Source organism: Sciurus vulgaris (assembly GCF_902686455.1).
Source record: "Sciurus vulgaris genome assembly, chromosome: 9".
Taxonomy (NCBI): domain Eukaryota; kingdom Metazoa; phylum Chordata; class Mammalia; order Rodentia; family Sciuridae; genus Sciurus; species Sciurus vulgaris.
This window is the reverse complement of record NC_136469.1, coordinates 1,712,294-1,730,142: the sequence shown is the minus strand read 5'-3', so window position 1 is coordinate 1,730,142 and position 17,849 is coordinate 1,712,294. Positions and strand designations below refer to the sequence as shown.

At 55.9% G+C, this 17,849-nt stretch overlaps 1 protein-coding gene across 3 annotated transcripts in view; it reads right to left on the bottom strand.

The window, feature by feature from the left end:
• The window catches only part of SYNPO2 (synaptopodin 2), a 158,121-nt gene that overhangs the window by 31,721 nt on the left and 108,551 nt on the right, over positions 1-17,849 (bottom strand). The window contains exon 2 of one of the 3 annotated variants that reach the window (XM_079152896.1): positions 6,251-6,412. The exons of the other annotated variants lie outside the window; for them this stretch is intronic. Within the exon in view, the coding sequence (XP_079009022.1) occupies positions 6,251-6,412 (162 nt within the window). The remainder of the gene's footprint in view (positions 1-6,250; positions 6,413-17,849) is intronic. 3 annotated transcript variants of the gene reach the window in all.

Genomic DNA, 17,849 nt, shown 5'->3' with positions numbered 1-17,849 from the left:
CCGACTGCCTCTCATCCATCTTCATGCTTCTCTCCACACAGGCACACACACGTATTTCATACCATATCACCAATATTTAATTCACAACATTGTAAGTACACAGGAAAAGAGGGAAAGTAAATCAATGAAAAGAGCCAGAACAAAAGAAGTAAAGAAGAGGGGAGATCGGGAAGGGCATTTGATGTTAAAAGTGATCACACATTAAAAATAACTACTCCTCACTCTGAAGTTCTATCCCAGTGAAAAAGTGACTGTTCTCATTAAAGTAAAATTCAAAAGCCAAGGAATGTGACTCAGGAGATACAGGACAGGGCATGCAGACAAGAGGGTTGTGCAGATGCATAAGGGATGAAACCACCCCTGGCTCTGGAGGATCACGCAGCCAGGGAGTTTCTCCAGGAGACGACCTTGAGTGGCAGAAAGCATCAGGACGTGGTGCTAAGCCAACTTCAGCAGGAAAGGAGGAAGGCATGCTGCGATGGAAGCAGCCTACAGGGACTGCGTCCCCCTCTAGCACCGGGTCTAGCGGGGCGTGGAAGAGCAGCTGCACGTGAGTCCAGAGGACTGCAGAGAGCGCAGGAGCCAGGCACCGCCAGCTCCAGCTGTAGGGCACTGGAGGTGGGTGTCTTGCAGGCCAGGTCAGGGCCCAGCGCCGGGCACCCATCCAGGTCCATCCTCTACCTCCCCCAGGGCGAGGGGGGCCCTGGCCGAGTTCCTAGCTCCCCGCCTCCTGGTGAGATGTGGTCTACAGGGAGCAGGCCACTGAGAGGCCTGGTGTTCCTCCGCTGGGTCTGCTGGCTGGGGCTGTGCCGCGGCTCTGCTCCTGGTGGAGTGGGGGCCTGTTCGTCCTCCCTGCTCACTGCTGCCTGTGCTCCTGCCATGTCCAGTACCCTCACTGTCCACTTGCTGCCTGCCCTTGATCTCTGCTTCCTGAGCACTTCACATCACTCCTTGGCCTCCTCGGGCCTGCCCCGAGTCCTGGCCTGCCCGGAGTCCCTGCGTACCTGGACTTCAACCCCGTCCTGGAGCACACCACCTACTTCCTGCTGGGAGCCTGAGTGATGCTGAAGTGCTTAGATGTCACTTTATTATATGAGCTTAGCACTGCTCATAAAATAAGCCACCCTAAACGTAAGACACGGTGGGCACTACTGCAGATATTCTCACCGAGGGTGGTCCTCATCTATTAACGTCCAGATCCCGAGTCCCGAGGGGTTGAACCAGGGAGCACCAGCTCTTGAAGTTCTCACTGCCAGACTTGTGTCTGATTGGGTGGGAAACATATCTCTGTTTACCTCTGAGAGCTGCCCACCAAAGTCTGTCAAGGTTTTACTGATACTGAGTACGTGGACTGACAGGCCTGAAGTCTGCATTTCCAAGTCCGTTGGCATCTGACATATACTCTGGAGTTTGAGGTGACTTATCTAGGCTGGCTGGGAGGGGAGGGGAGGGCAGGGGAAGGAGGGCAGGGGAGGGGAGGGGAAGGAGGATGGGGAGGGTAGGATAGGGGAGGGGAGGGCAGGGCAGGAGAAGGAGGAAAGCAGAGGGGAGGGAGGGGAGGGGGCCCACTTTAATTGCCACTCATTACAATGTACAGGAGGCCTCGTACTTTGGGGGAAGAACATGCCAGCTTACTTTGAGACTATAGGAAATGATGAAGGCAATGGGAAAGAGAAGAGGAGCATGACTGATTTTATATCAAACTGCCAAGTGCATTTGTTTTGCATGGAATATTTATTTATTTATCTACTTCACTTATTTGCATGGAATATCTATCTCTTTACTTATTTGCATAGAATATTTATTTATTTATCTACCTCTACTTATTTGCATGGGATATTTATATATTTATCTACCTCTTTACTTATTTGCATGGGATATTTATTTATTTATCTACCTCTTTACTTCTTTTTGTGGTGCAAGGGATGGAACCCAGGACCTCATGCAGTCTAGGTGAATGCTTTACCACTGAGCTCCATCCCCAGTCCCTGCATGAAATATTTAAAATAAAGGATCGCAAGAGATCTGGTAATAAGCCAAGGATAAAACGATATCCAACAATGAACATTTAAGTTAGGACTAGTTGTTCACTTTTCATTCACTGAAATTCATTTATGAAGTGACATTAGATGATAAAGCATATTTTGGAGGCTAGATCATCCGTTTGAAGGAGGCGTGTCCTAGGACACAAACAGAAAACTCATGTTTCCACAGGCAGCGGTGCTGGACTCCGCACTCAGAAGGGACTCTTGGAAAACCGGCGAATCCTCGACTGAACAAAACCACCTGACGAAACGTGCCTCGACCGCGTGCTGGGCAAGCAGAGGGGCACTGGCCATGGCCCCTCTGTGCCCAGGCTCCCCCAGACGCTGGGCGCTGCCTCGCCAGTCTCCCCAGAGGGTCCTCAGCACTCACAGCTGAGGAGGAAAGGGAACCGGCTCCCCCGTCCCCACACGGCGGCCACAGGTGCCAGCACCAGCCGCCTGCTCCTCCTGACCTCCTCTGTGCCCTGTGCCAGACCTTCCACCCCACGAGACCCCTGGACAGCAGGGCCACACTGGCAGCACACAGTATGCCTGGTGGCATTGTCCTCCGTTCACAGCGGAGAACAAGAAGCAGACCATTGGGCTGCCTGAAATCACGCCGCAGGAGCAGAATGTGGGCCACTCCTGATCTGCACCACTCGCCTGCCGCCCACATCGGCGGTCAGAGTTCACCACAGCCCCAGAGCAGGGTGTGGCAGGGGGCCAGGGAGCGTGAGGCCAGCCAGGTGGCCCCAGCCTGGGGAGGCAAGGGGCCTGGAGAGGCCACGAGGCCCAGCCCGGCTCCTTCACAGACAAGCTGCTTTTCTTTTGTTCTTCTTCTTCCACTTTACTATTTTAGAATCATTTATACAGACTCTTTAAAAATTGGAAAACGTTTAGTCAATATTATGGATGAATATATTTCAAATCCAAAGTTGAGTATAATCGTGTTTTGCATGCTGTGATTTGACGGCACACCGAGGTGGGTTTACAGTGTAGCCCTTCAAACCATCCTTGAGACCACATCCCACACCTAACACATCAGACTGGGAGGAGCTGCTCTCTGCAAAAGGTCACATTGCTGCCCAGTGTCTTCTAACTCAACCAGACGCCTCACTAAGAGATAGCCTACTGCAAACACCCACCCAGCACTGCGTTTCATTGCTGGTCACTTTGTGATTGATGCCAGGAAAGATTTATGTTACGGCAAACAAGGCACGATGAAAATTGAATACTTCTGGGAAATCCAACATTATCTGCATTTCACAGAATACATCTGAGCAGAGTTCTGTCTATGCTTATGAAGTGGTATGAATAATTCTGTGGCAAAATGGGAAAGCTCCTTTTCTGTTATTATCTGTTCATTCACCTCCCAGAAATGGAGAGAAAGAAGGTGCTGGAATCAGGTCTTCATAGAAGCCCGACTTGAACTTTGTGTTGACTTACACCTCTGCTGCCAGCAGACCAAGTCCCCAGAACTAGCAAGACCTAAGAGGAGACCCTTTCAGACAGCCAGTGGGGTCTCCCAGCAGGGACTCCTGGGGGCCTCTGTCATTCAGCAGGTCCCACTGAAACTCTGTCTTCTTTGGTTTTCTAGGTCAGACATTAGGCAAAACCTCTTTACACCACGGAAACACGTTAACACGCAGTCTCTCTCACTCACTGCTCTGAAACAAGCCCTGCTAGGTGTGTGCTTTTCTGCTGCCACCAGAGGACTGTCAGGAGGTCACTGGGAGCCAGCAAGAGCAGTAATGGCAGCCTCTAGGTTGAAAGTGAGTGAGATTGGATCCCTGTCAGGCTCCTAAGGGGCCACACAGGGCCTGGATCCCAGTCAGGCTTCTAAGGGGCCACACAGGGCCTGGATCCCTGTCAGGCTTCTAAGGGGCCACACAGGGCCTGGATCCCAGTCAGGCTTCTAAGGGGCCACACAGGGCCTGGATCCCTGTCAGGCTTCTAAGGGGCCACACAGGGCCTGGATCCCAGTCAGGCTTCTAAGGGGCCACACAGGGTCTGGATCCCTGTCAGGCTTCTAAGGGGCCACACAGGCCTGGATCCCAGTCAGGCTTCTTCCAAGGGGCCACACAGGGCCTGGATCCCAGTCAGGCTTCTTCCAAGGGGCCACACAGGGCCTGGATCCCAGTCAGGCTTCTTCCAAGGGATCACACAGGGCCTGGATCCCAGTCAGGCTTCTAAGGGGCCACACAGGGCCTGGATCCCAGTCAGGCTTCTTCCAAGGGATCACACAGGGCCTGGATCCCAGTCAGGCTTCTAAGGGGCCACACAGGGCCTGGATCCCAGTCAGGCTTCTTCCAAGGGGCCACACAGGGCCTGGATCCCAGTCAGGCTTCTTCCAAGGGGCCACACAGGGCCTGGATCCCAGTCAGGCTTCTTCCAAGGGGCCACACAGGGCCTGGATCCCAGTCAGGCTTCTAAGGGGTCACACAGGCCTGGATCCCAGTCAGGCTTCTAAGGGGCCACACAGGGCCTGGATCCCAGTCGGGCTTCTAAGGGGCCACACAGGCCTGGATCCCAGTCGGGCTTCTAAGGGGCCACACAGGGCCTGGATCCCTGTCAGGCTTCTAAGGGGCCACACAGGGCCTGGATCCCAGTCAGGCTTCTAAGGGGCCACACAGGGTCTGGATCCCTGTCAGGCTTCTTCCAAGGGGCCACACAGGGCCTGGATCCCAGTCAGGCTTCTAAGGGGTCACACAGGCCTGGATCCCAGTCAGGCTTCTAAGGGGCCACACAGGGCCTGGATCCCAGTCGGGCTTCTAAGGGGCCACACAGGCCTGGATCCCAGTCGGGCTTCTAAGGGGCCACACAGGCCTGGATCCCTGTCAGGCTGCTTCTAAGTGTCCTAGAGGCCTGGACTCAGTGGTCTTCTTCTCAAGATGGCACGGGAGACTGGGCCCTCAGCCTTGGTGAGCGTCTCGTAGCACCACCGCGGTTCACAGTGGTTAAGATCCATGTTCACAGTGGGACAGTATTTCCAGAAATCAACTGCAGATAGCAAGGTAGCATTTTCAGAAGGAGAAGACCGAAGAAAAGAGCTGGGAATGCAGTGGAGTGAAACCCAGGGCCAACCAGGGGAAACCTTTGTGGGAAGCCAATCATGTCCTGGGTAGTGGGGAGGCCTGGCTTGGTGTTGGCCAGGTGCTCGACTTCTGTCCCCGACTTCTGGTGTGCCATGCCAGAGAGGCTGGGAGGATAAACCCTCAGGGCTCCGGGCCAGAGTCAGCGCGGCAGGTGCCCCGCAGGAAGCTGCATTCTGGGCGGGAGGCACAGGTGGGCAGGTTGGGCCACGCCTCGCTCCGGATGCCACGGGTCCAGCAGCAGCCGCTCCTGCAGATCAGGGCTAAAGCGCATACCCTGGATCAGCTGCGCGCCCCTGGCCTCTGGCTCCCCAGCTTTCTGATTCTGACCGTCGAGCTCCCTTGGGCAGATCCCTTGGGTGATGTGTCCCCTGGTGCTGCTGGGACCTCTCCAGGGGCCTTTCTGAACCTGCCCTCTTGCTCTCTCCTACGAGCTCTCTCTACACAGTCAGGTGAAAGTGATTCAAGAGGTGTCCCATCTCTCCAACGAGCCCCGGACTGATGGAGTGATGGACTTAAGGACAAACAGAAGTATCCGGGAAACAGCACCCATTTCTCAAACACAGAAAAGAAGGGTAAGGGCTGAAAGGCTGATATTCCAGGACAGAGGCGATGCAGGAAGCTGGTCAGAGAACAGTTCTTCTAAGAGCAACGGAGCAGGGCAGAGGGCCAGCAAGGAGGGAGGGTGGAGAGCCCCTGCAGACACACACAGGGAGGCAGTGTGAGGAAGGAAGGCTCCGTGGATGACATGCAAGGGGAAGGCGGGGCGATTTCCGACAGGCAAGCCACCTCAGGTGCTCTGGAGGGAGAGGAGACGACCCTGAAAGGAAGCCAGGCTTCCTCTGCCAGAGCAGCCACAGCGGGTGCCCAAGGATGGACATGGCGCTCCGTCCCAGGAGCTCTGTCCCAGGGCGTGGTTGATGATGCCCACATCTCCGAGCTGTGTGCTCAGCAGGTGCAGCTGGGTGGACCAGGACTCTGGGCTAGTCCACCCTCAGCGTCCAATCCAAGCTCACGAGCCTGCTCTCGTGTTGGTTGGAAGAGCGGGAGTGCTCTGTTCTTGTCACTAGCGTGTCCAGATACTGGACAGAACTTTCCCTGTTGGCTGGTCTTTACTCTTAGGAACCAACTCACCATAAAAGTAAAAAGCATTCCTGGTAGCCACTTTGGAAAGGTTCCTGAAGTCATAACGTCCCTGACAGGTGCGAGGGCCCAGGACACATGGGAGTCTGCATACCAAGGAGATTGCAGAGGCACAGGGCAGCCCACAGCGCCACGGCCACGCACAGCTGCGAGCTAGGAGGCCAGCAAGCACAAATAAGGAATGGCATCCTCTGCTTCCCTCCTCTCCCAAGAATGTAAACATCCGGCTTTCAGAAAAGCCGTGGTCAGCGCCTATGCCCCCTCGTCCCCGCCTACTGTTGCTGGATTAAATCAGAACAAGCCCAGGAGTCCTTGAACTAGAAGCAGATCCTCGCGAAAAACAGTGACACAGAATCCAAAATGAACTTTTTAAAGAGCTCATAAGAAGCACATGTAAAACTGGAACTATTAGATGAATAAGTAATCCATTTAATCAGAACTGGTAAGAAAAGAGCAGAACTAGAACTCACTATTAGGATTTCTAAAATCTTGGTTTGTGTGTTAATGGGACATACAGCTTATAACTAAGTAACTGCTATGCTAATCAGAAACCAGATATCTAAGGAACCGACAAGCAAGCCGCCCGCTGACTTTCCAGTGGTCAAAGCATCCTGTGGAATTAGGCTCACTGGAACTTCTGTACATTGCTTGCAGTGTCTGGGTCCTTGTCTCCATCTGCTTAGTTGCCTTTATATGATTCTAATACCCTCTGGTTTGGGTTTCCAGAAGAATGGAAACGGGGAGAGAGACACGAGGTCTATGCAGGAGGAGGTCACAGCTAATGCCAAAGCCAGGGTCAGCAGCCACAGCGAAGGTACTCCTAGGCCCTCCCTAAGCCCTGAAGTTCCCACACACTCAGAGAGTGCTAGTGCCTCTGCTGGACTTCAGCTGAGCAGAGGGCATTAAGAGAGCAATCCCAAGTCATCCCAAGTACTCCAGGCCCTAGTGACTGGTCGGGGGGTGGAGGGCACCTCACATGGTGGAAGAAGCTCCCTCTGTGAGGGTCGAGCTGGACCAGAGCCGTGTCCCAGAGGTAAGGGGAACTCACGGAGCCACCCAGTCTCACCCAGTAGCTCCCTGTCACTTAAAACTTGCTGAGCAAAGTTCAAGCCCCGCACTCTGTGGCCCTGTGGGGACACCTGGGTGTTTTCAGGCAGTGCACGCGGGTGCTGTGCTCTGTGGTGGCTTGGTCCTGACTGAGTGCTTCCTGTGCCCACACAGCCTGTCTGTTGGGATGCCCTGTTCTTCCTGGCTCTAGGCACCTCGGGCTCACCTGCATCTGACTAAACCAGACACGGCAGTTTGTTCTTCTATTTTGCTCATGAATAAAACTACAAGGAAAATAGATGAGTAGGAAGGTGTCCTCCACATGGCCAGAGTGTGAACTTGTGGAGACCTGTCAGCCCTGCCGTTCCGCTCAGGACGAAGCTGCCAGTAAACGGGAGCTCCTGACGCTGCCCCACGCAGCGACCTCAGGCCCGGCCTTGGAGCTCTAGAGGTCCTTTTCTTCACCTGCAGAATGAGGGGTTCCCTCCAGACTCCTGCTTCTGTGTCTGGCGTGCACATGCACACACACGACTTACTGCTGCTCCCATTTGGGATAGAGTTGTGTAAACTGCCAGTGGGGTTTTAACTGAGGCTGTGTCAGAAGTGCAAGTTGGTAACTATCACACGTGGCTTTAAGCCAAGGAAGTCCAGTCACACACACAGACCACAGGCAGCCAGAGAGAACTGGCAAGGACGTTGCTAGCAATGTCCTCACATAGCTGGGACATGGCTGCTTCCTCGGCCAGCCAGGTGGAGAGGAAGCTGCAGAAGCAGCAGACTGGCTGAAGCAGGCCAGGTTTACCCAGGTCAGAAAGACTCGGCCTCCAGGCGGCTGCTTGAGGGCCTCTCCAAAGCTCTGGTGAGCTGACCTTGCCGAGGCCTTCCACTGGAGTGAGTGTGACCTGAAGCAGCAGTGCTCAGGTAGTGGGTCACAGAGACCGTTTGTACGCCTAAAAATGATAGAGGACCTCCAAGTATTTTGCTCTGTAGTCCTACTGTTGGTATTCATCAAAATGAGAAGCTTAACTTTTTATTAAAAAAATAATAAAACCACCGTATGTGAGCATAAGGCCTTTTTATAAAAATCAGCCATGTTTTCTAAGACAGGTGATTCCGAGACAGCGAAATTGCTCTTCACCTAGAGCCCTTCGGTCTCTGAGCACACTGGACGGCTCCCCGGTGCTCCTGCCCTGCATCCCCTGGATGTGTGAACGGAAGTGTGAGGAAGACCAAGCCCTTGGCCAAGGGGAGCACCAGGCAGCCCCACAGCGTCCGGGCCTCTTCACCACCAAGCAAAGCTCCACCAGCATCAGACTCTGCTGTCACATGGAACGTACAGCTCCGCGAGGACCACCCGTGCTGGGCCCCCGGGAGTCAGGAGCCCCCGCAGGGACCCCCACTGAGCCACCTGGGAGTCGGGAGCCCCCGCGGAGACCACCCGTGCTCGGCCACTGGGAGTCGGGAGCCCCCGCGGGGACCACCTGTGCTCGGCCACGGGAGTCCGTCTGCCCAGGTTGCGTTGCCGGTGGCATTCCAAGTGTGTGCTCTGGTGGCGTCATTTGGGAAATCTGGCTTGCTGAGTCTCACGGAGCCTCCTGATGGCGAGGTGCTTGTGGTGTGACTCCAGTGAATCCTCAGAGGAGGCCATCAGCCACGGGCAGTGGAGGACTTCTCCAGGCCTGACCTCCTCGGGAGCCCAGATATGTCCGATGTCCTCGAGGGACAGGCTTGCTCTGTGTGCTTCTGGGGAATCTGTTGGTGGCCAGTCAGGGTTTAGTGAGAGCGACGTTCCCTGGAACAAGTGTCCAGCTCAGCCCCGGTTTCCAGAGGTCGCCTGCTGCCCAGGTCAAGGCTGCCCCCAGGTTGGCCACGTGCTCCACCTACCTCGCTCGTGTCTCACAGAGGCTCACAGATGTGCACGCAGGACTCGGTAACATTCGGACCTCACAGTGTCAAGGACGTTCTTGTGAGAAGCCGCATCCTGATTTTTAAGCAGGCGTGTGCAGTGGGAGGTCAGGACCCCAGGACTATCAGACATCACGCCCCGGACGTACAGGAGCAGGCAGCCCACCCATCTCTGCTCTGTCCATCCACAGATGGCAGCGTGGCAAGGGGAGACGGCGACCCAGCACCACTGTCCCTGCCGACACGGGGTCTTCATGCCACTGCTGACGGCGCCAGCTCTCGGGGTCACTAGTGATTACAGGAGTTATCGGTGTCGCTACGACTAATAATATCCAGCATCGTTATCACTGATGTCTCCACTCCTCCCGGGCGCTGGCCGGCTGCAGACTGTGCTTGCAGACTTGCTGGTCTGAGGGACGGGGGTCTGAGGGACAGGGGTCCTGTGGGACGGGACCCTGGGTGGCTTAGGTGTTGGAGTTGGAGGTGGTTCTGTCCAGGCCCTGGGCTGACGGGTGCTGCCAGGCCCACTCCCTCCTGCTCATTCTCCTCACGGTCTCTCTCAGGCAGGAGTTGTTCTGAAGATAGGAGGAGGAGCGGCGGCTCGGGTGGACGCAGGGAAGAACTGGTCTGTTGGAGGCTGGACATCGGCACGGCTGAAGTTCCCCACCAAAGGCAGCCGTGTGCCCAGACCCCACACAGCTGCACCTGCCCATCTCTTCTCCAACCTGGTCCCCTCGTCCCAGGAGTCAAGTCACAGCGAGGAGCGAGCCTTGGGTGTGCCCTACAGGCGGGTTGTGGTCAGGAGGGGGACACAGGTCAGGGCAGAGGCCTCCCCACTGGGCCACTGACCTCATGCGTTTGTGCCCAAAGGTGCCTGGGAACTAGACTGGGCTGCGGAGAGGCAAACCCTGCACTCGAAGCCAGCCGGGTGCCACCGTCCTCAGAGTGTCCGCTAGTGCGCCTCAGGGGGACCAACAGGGCTGCTCTGCTCCTCCCTGGGCGAGGACGGCCTGCGGAGCGTCTTCATCTTGCCGGCAGAGCTGGTGCAGCCGGCCCAGGAAGCCTCAGAGGCCTTCATGGCCTGGACCTCAGGAGAGGCCCCCGGAGCTAGAGACTGTCCTGCTGTCCACTTGATCACTTAGCTAATCACACCTCGTGAGAACAACAGTCTGGTGAGCCAGGAGGGGGTGGACTGAGATAAGGTGACGAAGAAGCCTACAGAGCGCACATTCTAGGTGAAATGGAGCCCAGGACTGGAGCCCGGATGCCAGCGCTGAGGCTGGAGTGGACGATCTAAGCCAGAGTAGCCACCAGCCCCCCCACCAACCATTGGCATCATCCACAGGAGGGCCTGGCAAAGCCCAGCATGCCACAGGTGCTGGGTGTTCAGCCCGTGCTGGCCGAAGGAGACTGCCCCTAAGACCAGTGTCCAGCAGAGCGCTGACGCTGTGACCACAGGGGAGCCTGGGGCCACCTGGAGACTGAGCGGCAGCCCCGCCCTGCCCCACGTGGAGCCAGACAGCCCACCAGCTGCCCAGAGCGTGCCACACACCTCTGCACACTCGCGCTGGTGTGGAGGCGGAGCTGGTGTGGTGGCTCTCACACCGAGGCTGCCAAGGCCGTGGCCAGGAGTCCACGGGAGTGTCAGCTCTGGGCCTTTTGCAGCCCTTCTCCCCTGGAGGCCGATGGTGGCCACAGCACCTCATGGGCAACCTGCTCTCCCAGGCGGTTCCAGGTCTGATGTGGCACAACACGCTATTCCTTCTTGTGGAGACCTCATCCGGAAGGACATCGCAGCCCACTATGTGTGTGAGTGAGTGTGCAGGTGTGTGTGTGTATGTGGTGTGTGTTAGTGCAAGTGTGCACGTGCATGTGAGAGTGCAAGTGTGTGCATGCATGTTAGTGCATGTTAGTGCATGTGTGTGCATGTGTGTGCATGTTAGTACATGTGTGTGTCAGTATGCGTGTGTGTGAATGTGTGTGAGCATGTGGGTGTGTGAGGGTGTGTGAGTGTGCAGGTGTGAGTGTGTATGTGGTGTTAGTGAAAGTGTGCACATGCATGTGAGAGTGCAAGTGTGTGTGCATGTGCATGTATATGCATGTGTGTGCACATGTGTTAGTATGCAGGTGTGAATATGTGCATGTTGGTGCATGTGTGTGTTAGTGTGCAGGTGTGAATGTATGTGCATGTTAGTGCGTGTGTGAGTGTGTAATAAACAGACCATTACTGGGTAACTGAGTGGATTTCTCCCAAGGAACCCTATTCCTGTGATTAACTTTATTGAAATTCAGGTAATGACTCTTTTCAAAGAGGCTGGATGAGGGAGGAGGCTGGTGGGTTTCCTGCGGGGCCTCCTCACTAGGAGACCTCTGTTGTTCTGAAGTGAAGCCCACCTGCAGCAGAGACTCTGGCAGAAGTGGCCTCCAGGGGCCAGCAGGCTACTGAAGACTAGCCTCCTGTGGGAAAGCCAGGACAGTTTTACCCCAGAGCAGACTGTGCATGCCCACAGCTAGCCCCTCGATGGCCTCCATCCATACAAAAGACCCACCTGCACTCTAGCTACACATCCAAGTCTAGCTTATCTTAACTATAATTCTTATTCATTCTCTACCTGACCACAAATTTGCCAGGCTGAAAACAGGGGTTTTCATTTGTTCTTGATTTTCATTTGAAACTAAGTATGATGAAATTTCAATTTCCTCTTTATTGTTATAAATCTGAAGCAAAGAAACAGAATTGCCAGGTTCTTGTTTTATAGTTAAAATGGCCTGCACATTAAAGTAGTTGTAAACCATGCATCTTGTAATAATTAAGTGGATCAAATGGCAATAAGTATTTAACATTCGATTTAACTCAGCCAACTGCACAGCAGCCTGTGCAAATCATGATTTCAAATGAAATACATCAATTTCTCAAGACAAGATTTTCACAACTTAAAAAAGTGTTTATAAAACAAAACTCGAGTGATGTTGAGTCTCCTCTTCTTGCTGTGGATCCATCTGGATCTGCATGGAAGCTTCCTAACGAGCTGCTTGGTTGCGGACTTCACAACACGTGTGGAACCTGCTCCTAATTAATCTGCTCACGCTTGCTGGAGTGAGCTGTAGAGAGACCGGGGCCCTGCAGCTTTCCACTGCTCGCCCTGCTCAGCGAAGGTTTGTTCCTGCGCAGCAGCCAGGAGGCATGTGGTGGTGACCTCCACGGGATTCCACAATCACCGAGAGACTCAGGACCACCAGGGAGACTGCACCTAACTCAGACTCGGACTGAGCGCCCAGCGGCCTGGTCCCAGGTGGGTCTGGAAGGAAACCCCGTCTATGCTCCATCAACTTGTTGAACCCTCCTTGCTTGGAAAATACAAGGTATCTCACAAATTCTCCGCAGTCGGCACCGGTGCTACATTCTCAGTTTCCTTTATTATCACATCTGCGTTTGACACACAGTGGAATTGGGAGATGTTCTCAGTGCCAGAGTAGACGCTGTCTGTCCCCAGGGTCACTGGGAGAAACCGCCCAGATGGTCAACGCAGGCGAGAGCGAGGAGGAGCAGAAGTGGAGGGCGCCCCTGGCACCACACCAAGCGCTCAGGCAGGAGGCTGGGTGGACGTCGCCTGCTGATGAGGTGGGAACGCAAGGCCGGGGGCCGGACCCTGACCCATGCCGCCAGAGCCCGTGACCGGCAGGGACAGTAGGTGCAGCCGGCACCACCAGGCCTCCCCGCCCAGTGGAGTTCAGGGCCAGCCCTTGGCAGGAGGCACTTCTTACATTTCTTAACATTTGGGATGATCTTTTTCTCCCCATGCCCTCCAGTTTTTAAAAAAAGTTAGGGTAAAACAACAGTCTGTCTGTCTTGTTTTTTTTTTTTTGTTTTTTTTTTTTTTTGTCTGTTTAGGAATTTTCTGGATTCTTTCTAAATTTTTTGTATTTGAATTTATTCTAACCGATGTGTGAAAACACGTATGTACTTGTGAGGCACCAGGTGGGGTTCCCATGCAGCTACGCCTTGCACACCTGCCGTCAGGGCACACGGCACATCTCCTCGCACATCTGCCGTCCTTCCTGGTGACAAGCATGGAAGTCCGCAGCCTGTGGCCGGCCCCAGGCATCTCACCTCGACCAGCACCTGGGGCTCCTGGTGCCCTCTGAGTGCAGCCTGGCCTGTGGACCAGCCCGCCTGTCCCTCCCTCTGCTCTCCCCAGCTCTGGTGGCCGCCGCCCGCCTGCCCCCCGCTTCTCCCCCCACATGTGGGTCCCGTGCACCCGTCTCTGGACCACTTCCCCTACCGTAAGTCCTGCACTCAAGTGGCAAGTAGACATCACCTTCGGAAGGTCACACGTGCAGACAGCTGTTGAGAACAGCTAAGGGGGCGTTGCAACGTGCCATCGACACCAAGCGCACGTAGGAAGGCTGGAGTCCTGCACTCCGTCCAGGCTGAGACCACAGGCTCCCTCCATCCTGGGGCTGAACAGGCCCCCATGCACTTGGCTGCATGGCCTCTCTCTGTCCATCAGTGGACAAGCAGGCGTCTCTGTGCCCTGGCCGTCACCACGGCTCCACTCCCTGGGGTAAGCCCGCGGTGACTCCATGGCTCGCAGGGCGGTTCTGGTGGTCCTGGAGGAGCTACGTGCTGCTGTCCACAGCAGGCCGGTCCACTGACCCCTGCACCGGGCCTGCCTCTCCACCCAGCACGTGCTCTCCACTGCTCTTTGTCCACCCCTCCAACTCTGAAGAGAAGTGCGCAGGAGGCAGGCGACAGTGCAGGCCAGGTCTGTCCACCTGTTGCCAGAGCAATCCGTGACCCTTAGGAGCCCGGAATGCAGCCAGAACTAGGGCGATGACCAGGCAACAAGGTCAGAGATTCGGGCACCTGGTCAAAGACGAGGTGACCTGGGACGGCCACAGAGATTGTTCCAAGCACGTGATGAAGACACTGTGGGAGGGGCCAGCCTGGGGGCGATGGCTCTGGGAGGCAGTGTCTGTCGGCCGCAGCAGGGACCCTCGCTCTCTGGCTGACAGGGAGAGCTGTGTGGGCAGCAGAGCCGTCCTCCAGATGCTTCTGCCGTGAGGCTTCAGGTCGCGTGTTGTAAGTAAACAGAGACAGACTCAGGTGCCCCTGGGCCACCTGGCCCCCGCTCACTGCCCAGATGTCACAATGCTTGCCAGCCCCCCAGTTTGCCAGTGTCCCCTCTGATGTCCACACTTGTGGGAACGAGCATCAGGGCCTGCAGGGCCGTGCCTCTGTCCCCCGAGGGCCTGCCTGGATCTTCTTCACGAGGAATCCCAGAACTCGGCAGCCCGCATTTCCCAGCATACTCTCAGGCTTCCGTGGTCATTCCTGCAGAGGCAGCAACTGGCTTCAGATACCAAAGCGCTCTCGGTGGCCGGCAGACTCTGACATTCAGTCCCCAGCACAACCCAGGTGGTTTGTGTCCTTTAAGGGACCTCCAAGGTCACCAGGCCCTGACCGCGGTCCTTGTGCTTCTCTTCCTTGAACTTCTGCCTCCCAGGTAGTAAAGTCTGGAAAGCAGGCTAGGTGCCAGGCTGGCCAGGCTCCCCTCACCAAGGCGGTGCTGCTTCCTACGGCCAAGTGAGGCCTGACGCTGCAGCCTCCTCTCACCCAGGGCTTCCCTGCCAAGGCCCGGGCAGGGGTCTGTCCTGTTGGCACCCAGGTGCCTCTGACCAGACAAGGACACTCAGCCTCTCTGCTGCACTCAGCGGCCATGCGGGCTAGGTGGTCATGTCTGCCCTCCTTGTAGAGCTGACAGCTCTGGCTGCCAAGTGCTGCAGTAGATCCAGCCTTCCTACGTGCGCTTGGTGTCGATGGCATGTCTCAACGACCCCTTAGCTGTTCTCAACAGCCGTCTGCACGTGTGACCTTCCGAAGGTGATGTCTACTTGCCACTTGAAAATGTCCCTCAGCTGTAGAGAGAGGTGAGCTTGGACAATTTCACTCCCAGGCTGCCCTGGGTTGCTGACTCCTTGCCAGGGTGTCAGCCGTGATGTGAGCCGTGGTGTCCGACTGCCCCTCAGCTGTGTTTGCACTGGGACACTCCTGTGCAAAGGTGCAGGTCAAGAGTGCCCGGTGGCTGTGGTGATGCCCAGCCCTGCCAGGGCACAGAGCTGTGTCCGTTGGACCTCGAGCTCAGGCTCCAGCTCCTGGGGATAGAGTATTCTGGGCTTGACAGAGGACGCTAATGTCTTGCCAGGGCTGTGTCCTTCAGATTGCCTGCTTTGCTGAAGCTTTTCCACAGATGACCTTTTGATGAAACCTACATAACAAACGCACTGAGCTAGCTCTGGGCCACTGTTCCTCCATCAGAGGACAGTGTCCCACCTGGTCCCAGCTCGCTCTCTACGTGTGTGTTTGTCTTTTCTCAATCCCCATCATCCCTCGCCAGTTTTTCTGAATTAATGGCCATACTGGGACAAGAGGTCTCTGCAAGCCAGGACTGGGGAAGGCCAAAAAGCAACACCACCCGCCCTGAAGGACTCGCAGAGATTCCAGGATCTGTGGGGAAATCTCCTGCAGTAAGGGAAAGAGCGGGGCCAGCAGCAGGGAGACCAGGTGAAGGACCCTTGAAGGAGTCCCCAGAACCTTCCAACCCCTCCTCCCCACAGCCCCCTGAATGCCTCTGATTACCGAGGATGCCAGCACGTTAGGGGCAGGCAGGCAAAGTGCAGCGGCGGTGGGGGATCCACCCGGATCTTGGGACCCCTGCTGGCCGGCCCTATCCGGGTGCCCGGGACTCTGGCAGCTGGAGGGTTAGGAGGCTCTGACTGACAATAAGAATAGGAAGGTGGTCAGGAAATGGCCCAGCCTGGTCACCCTGCTGCTGGCAGAGAGCCTAGGAAACCAGTCTTCTAACCCCAGGAAAGCTTCTACTGGGAAAGGAATAGGCCAAAGTGTAGAGCACAGGCACAGACCCTCTCTGGGAGAAGGACATGGAGAAAGCCTCTCTTCCCGCAGAGCCACCCCATTGCGGCAAACAGAACAGTGCAGTCATGTGGGAAGGCACCCTCAGGGAGGCCTCGGCCGCACTGAGGCACCTCCCAGCCGCTCCTGACTCCGGACGAGTCCCAACAGCAAGACACAAAGATGGAAGGAAAAAGCTAATAAAGTTAGGATACACACGAACTGACCGGCACTGGAATGGCAGAATTCCACCCCAAAAAACAAAAAAGACGAATCATCAAAAAAATAATCACAGAGAATTTCTTGTAATTGAAGGACAAGGGCTTTTGGAGCAGAGCATGACACACAACAACCAGGCATGTCATCAGAGGTCCCTCAGAAAGGTCCTGAGTCTCCAGGGGACGGTCAGGGCAAGAGGCCAGGAGATGGAAGGGCCGGGTTCCATGGCACCACAGAAGCTGCCGTACACCTGAGATCCTCGACGTTCTGTGGCAGCATGGTCTCCAGGCCTGGAACTCCATGCCCAGCAATCAGCTGTTAGGGTTTGGATGTGAGGCATCCTCAGAAGCTCACGTCTGAGAGCGCAAGGAGGTTCAGAGGAGGAATGAGTGGGTGCGGAGTCTTAACCAAGCAGTGAACGAACCCCTGAGGGGATTAGCTGAGTGGTAGCTGGAGGCAGGTGGGGAGCGGTTGCAGGAGGTGGAATTGGGGCCTGGCTTCCAGGTGTATATTTGTATCTGCAGAGTGGAGTCTCTCTTCTCTGCTTCCTGATCACCACACTCTTCCACCCTGATGTCCAGCCTTACCTGGAGCCCTGAGGAATGGAGCCTGCTGCCTATGGACCGAGACCTCTGAAACTGTGAGCCCCAATAAACTTTCCCTCCTCTGCAGTTGTGCTGTTGAGTCACAGCAGTGAAATAGCTGACTGAAACAGTTCAGCGGAAGACAGAAGAGGAGACTGTTTACGACACCCAGTCTCAGGAAGCAACTAGAAAAAGATGCACAAAGAACACCAAGCAAAGGAGACCTGGGACCCAGGAAACGGGGTGTCACTCGGGAGGAGAAGGTTCCCAGGAGGATCACAGAGGGGCCCAGGAAACGGGGTGTCACTCGGGAGAAGAAGGTTCCCAGGAGGATCACAGAGGGGCCCAGGAAACGGGGTGTCACCTGGGAGGAGGAGAAGGTTCTCAGGAGGATCACAGAGGGGCCCAGGAAACGGGGTGTCACCTGGGAGGAGGAGAAGGTTCCCAGGAGGATCACAGAGGGGCCCAGGAAACGAGGTGTCACCTGGGAGGAGGAGATGGTCCCCAGAGGATCACAGAGGGGCCCAGGAAATGGGGTGTCACCTGGGAGGAGGAGAAGGTCCCCAGAGGATCATAGAGGGACCCAGGAAACGGGGTGTCACCTGGGAGGAGGAGAAGGTTCCCAGGAGGATCACAGAGGGGCCCAGGAAACGGGGTGTCACCTGGGAGGAGGAGATGGTCCCCAGAGGATCACAGAGGGGCCCAGGAAATGGGGTGTCACCTGGGAGGAGGAGAAGGTCCCCAGAGGATCACAGAGGGAGAGTCCTCATGACAGCTGGGTCCAGGGAAAGAGCTGCCAAAGGAAAAGGTGGGAGACTACAGAGCAGCGGCCCGACAGGCTGGTCAGAGCTTCTGCTGCACCTTACACACCAGGGTGTCCGAATGGCAGAGAGCGTCTGGGGATAAATGAGTGAGGAGACTT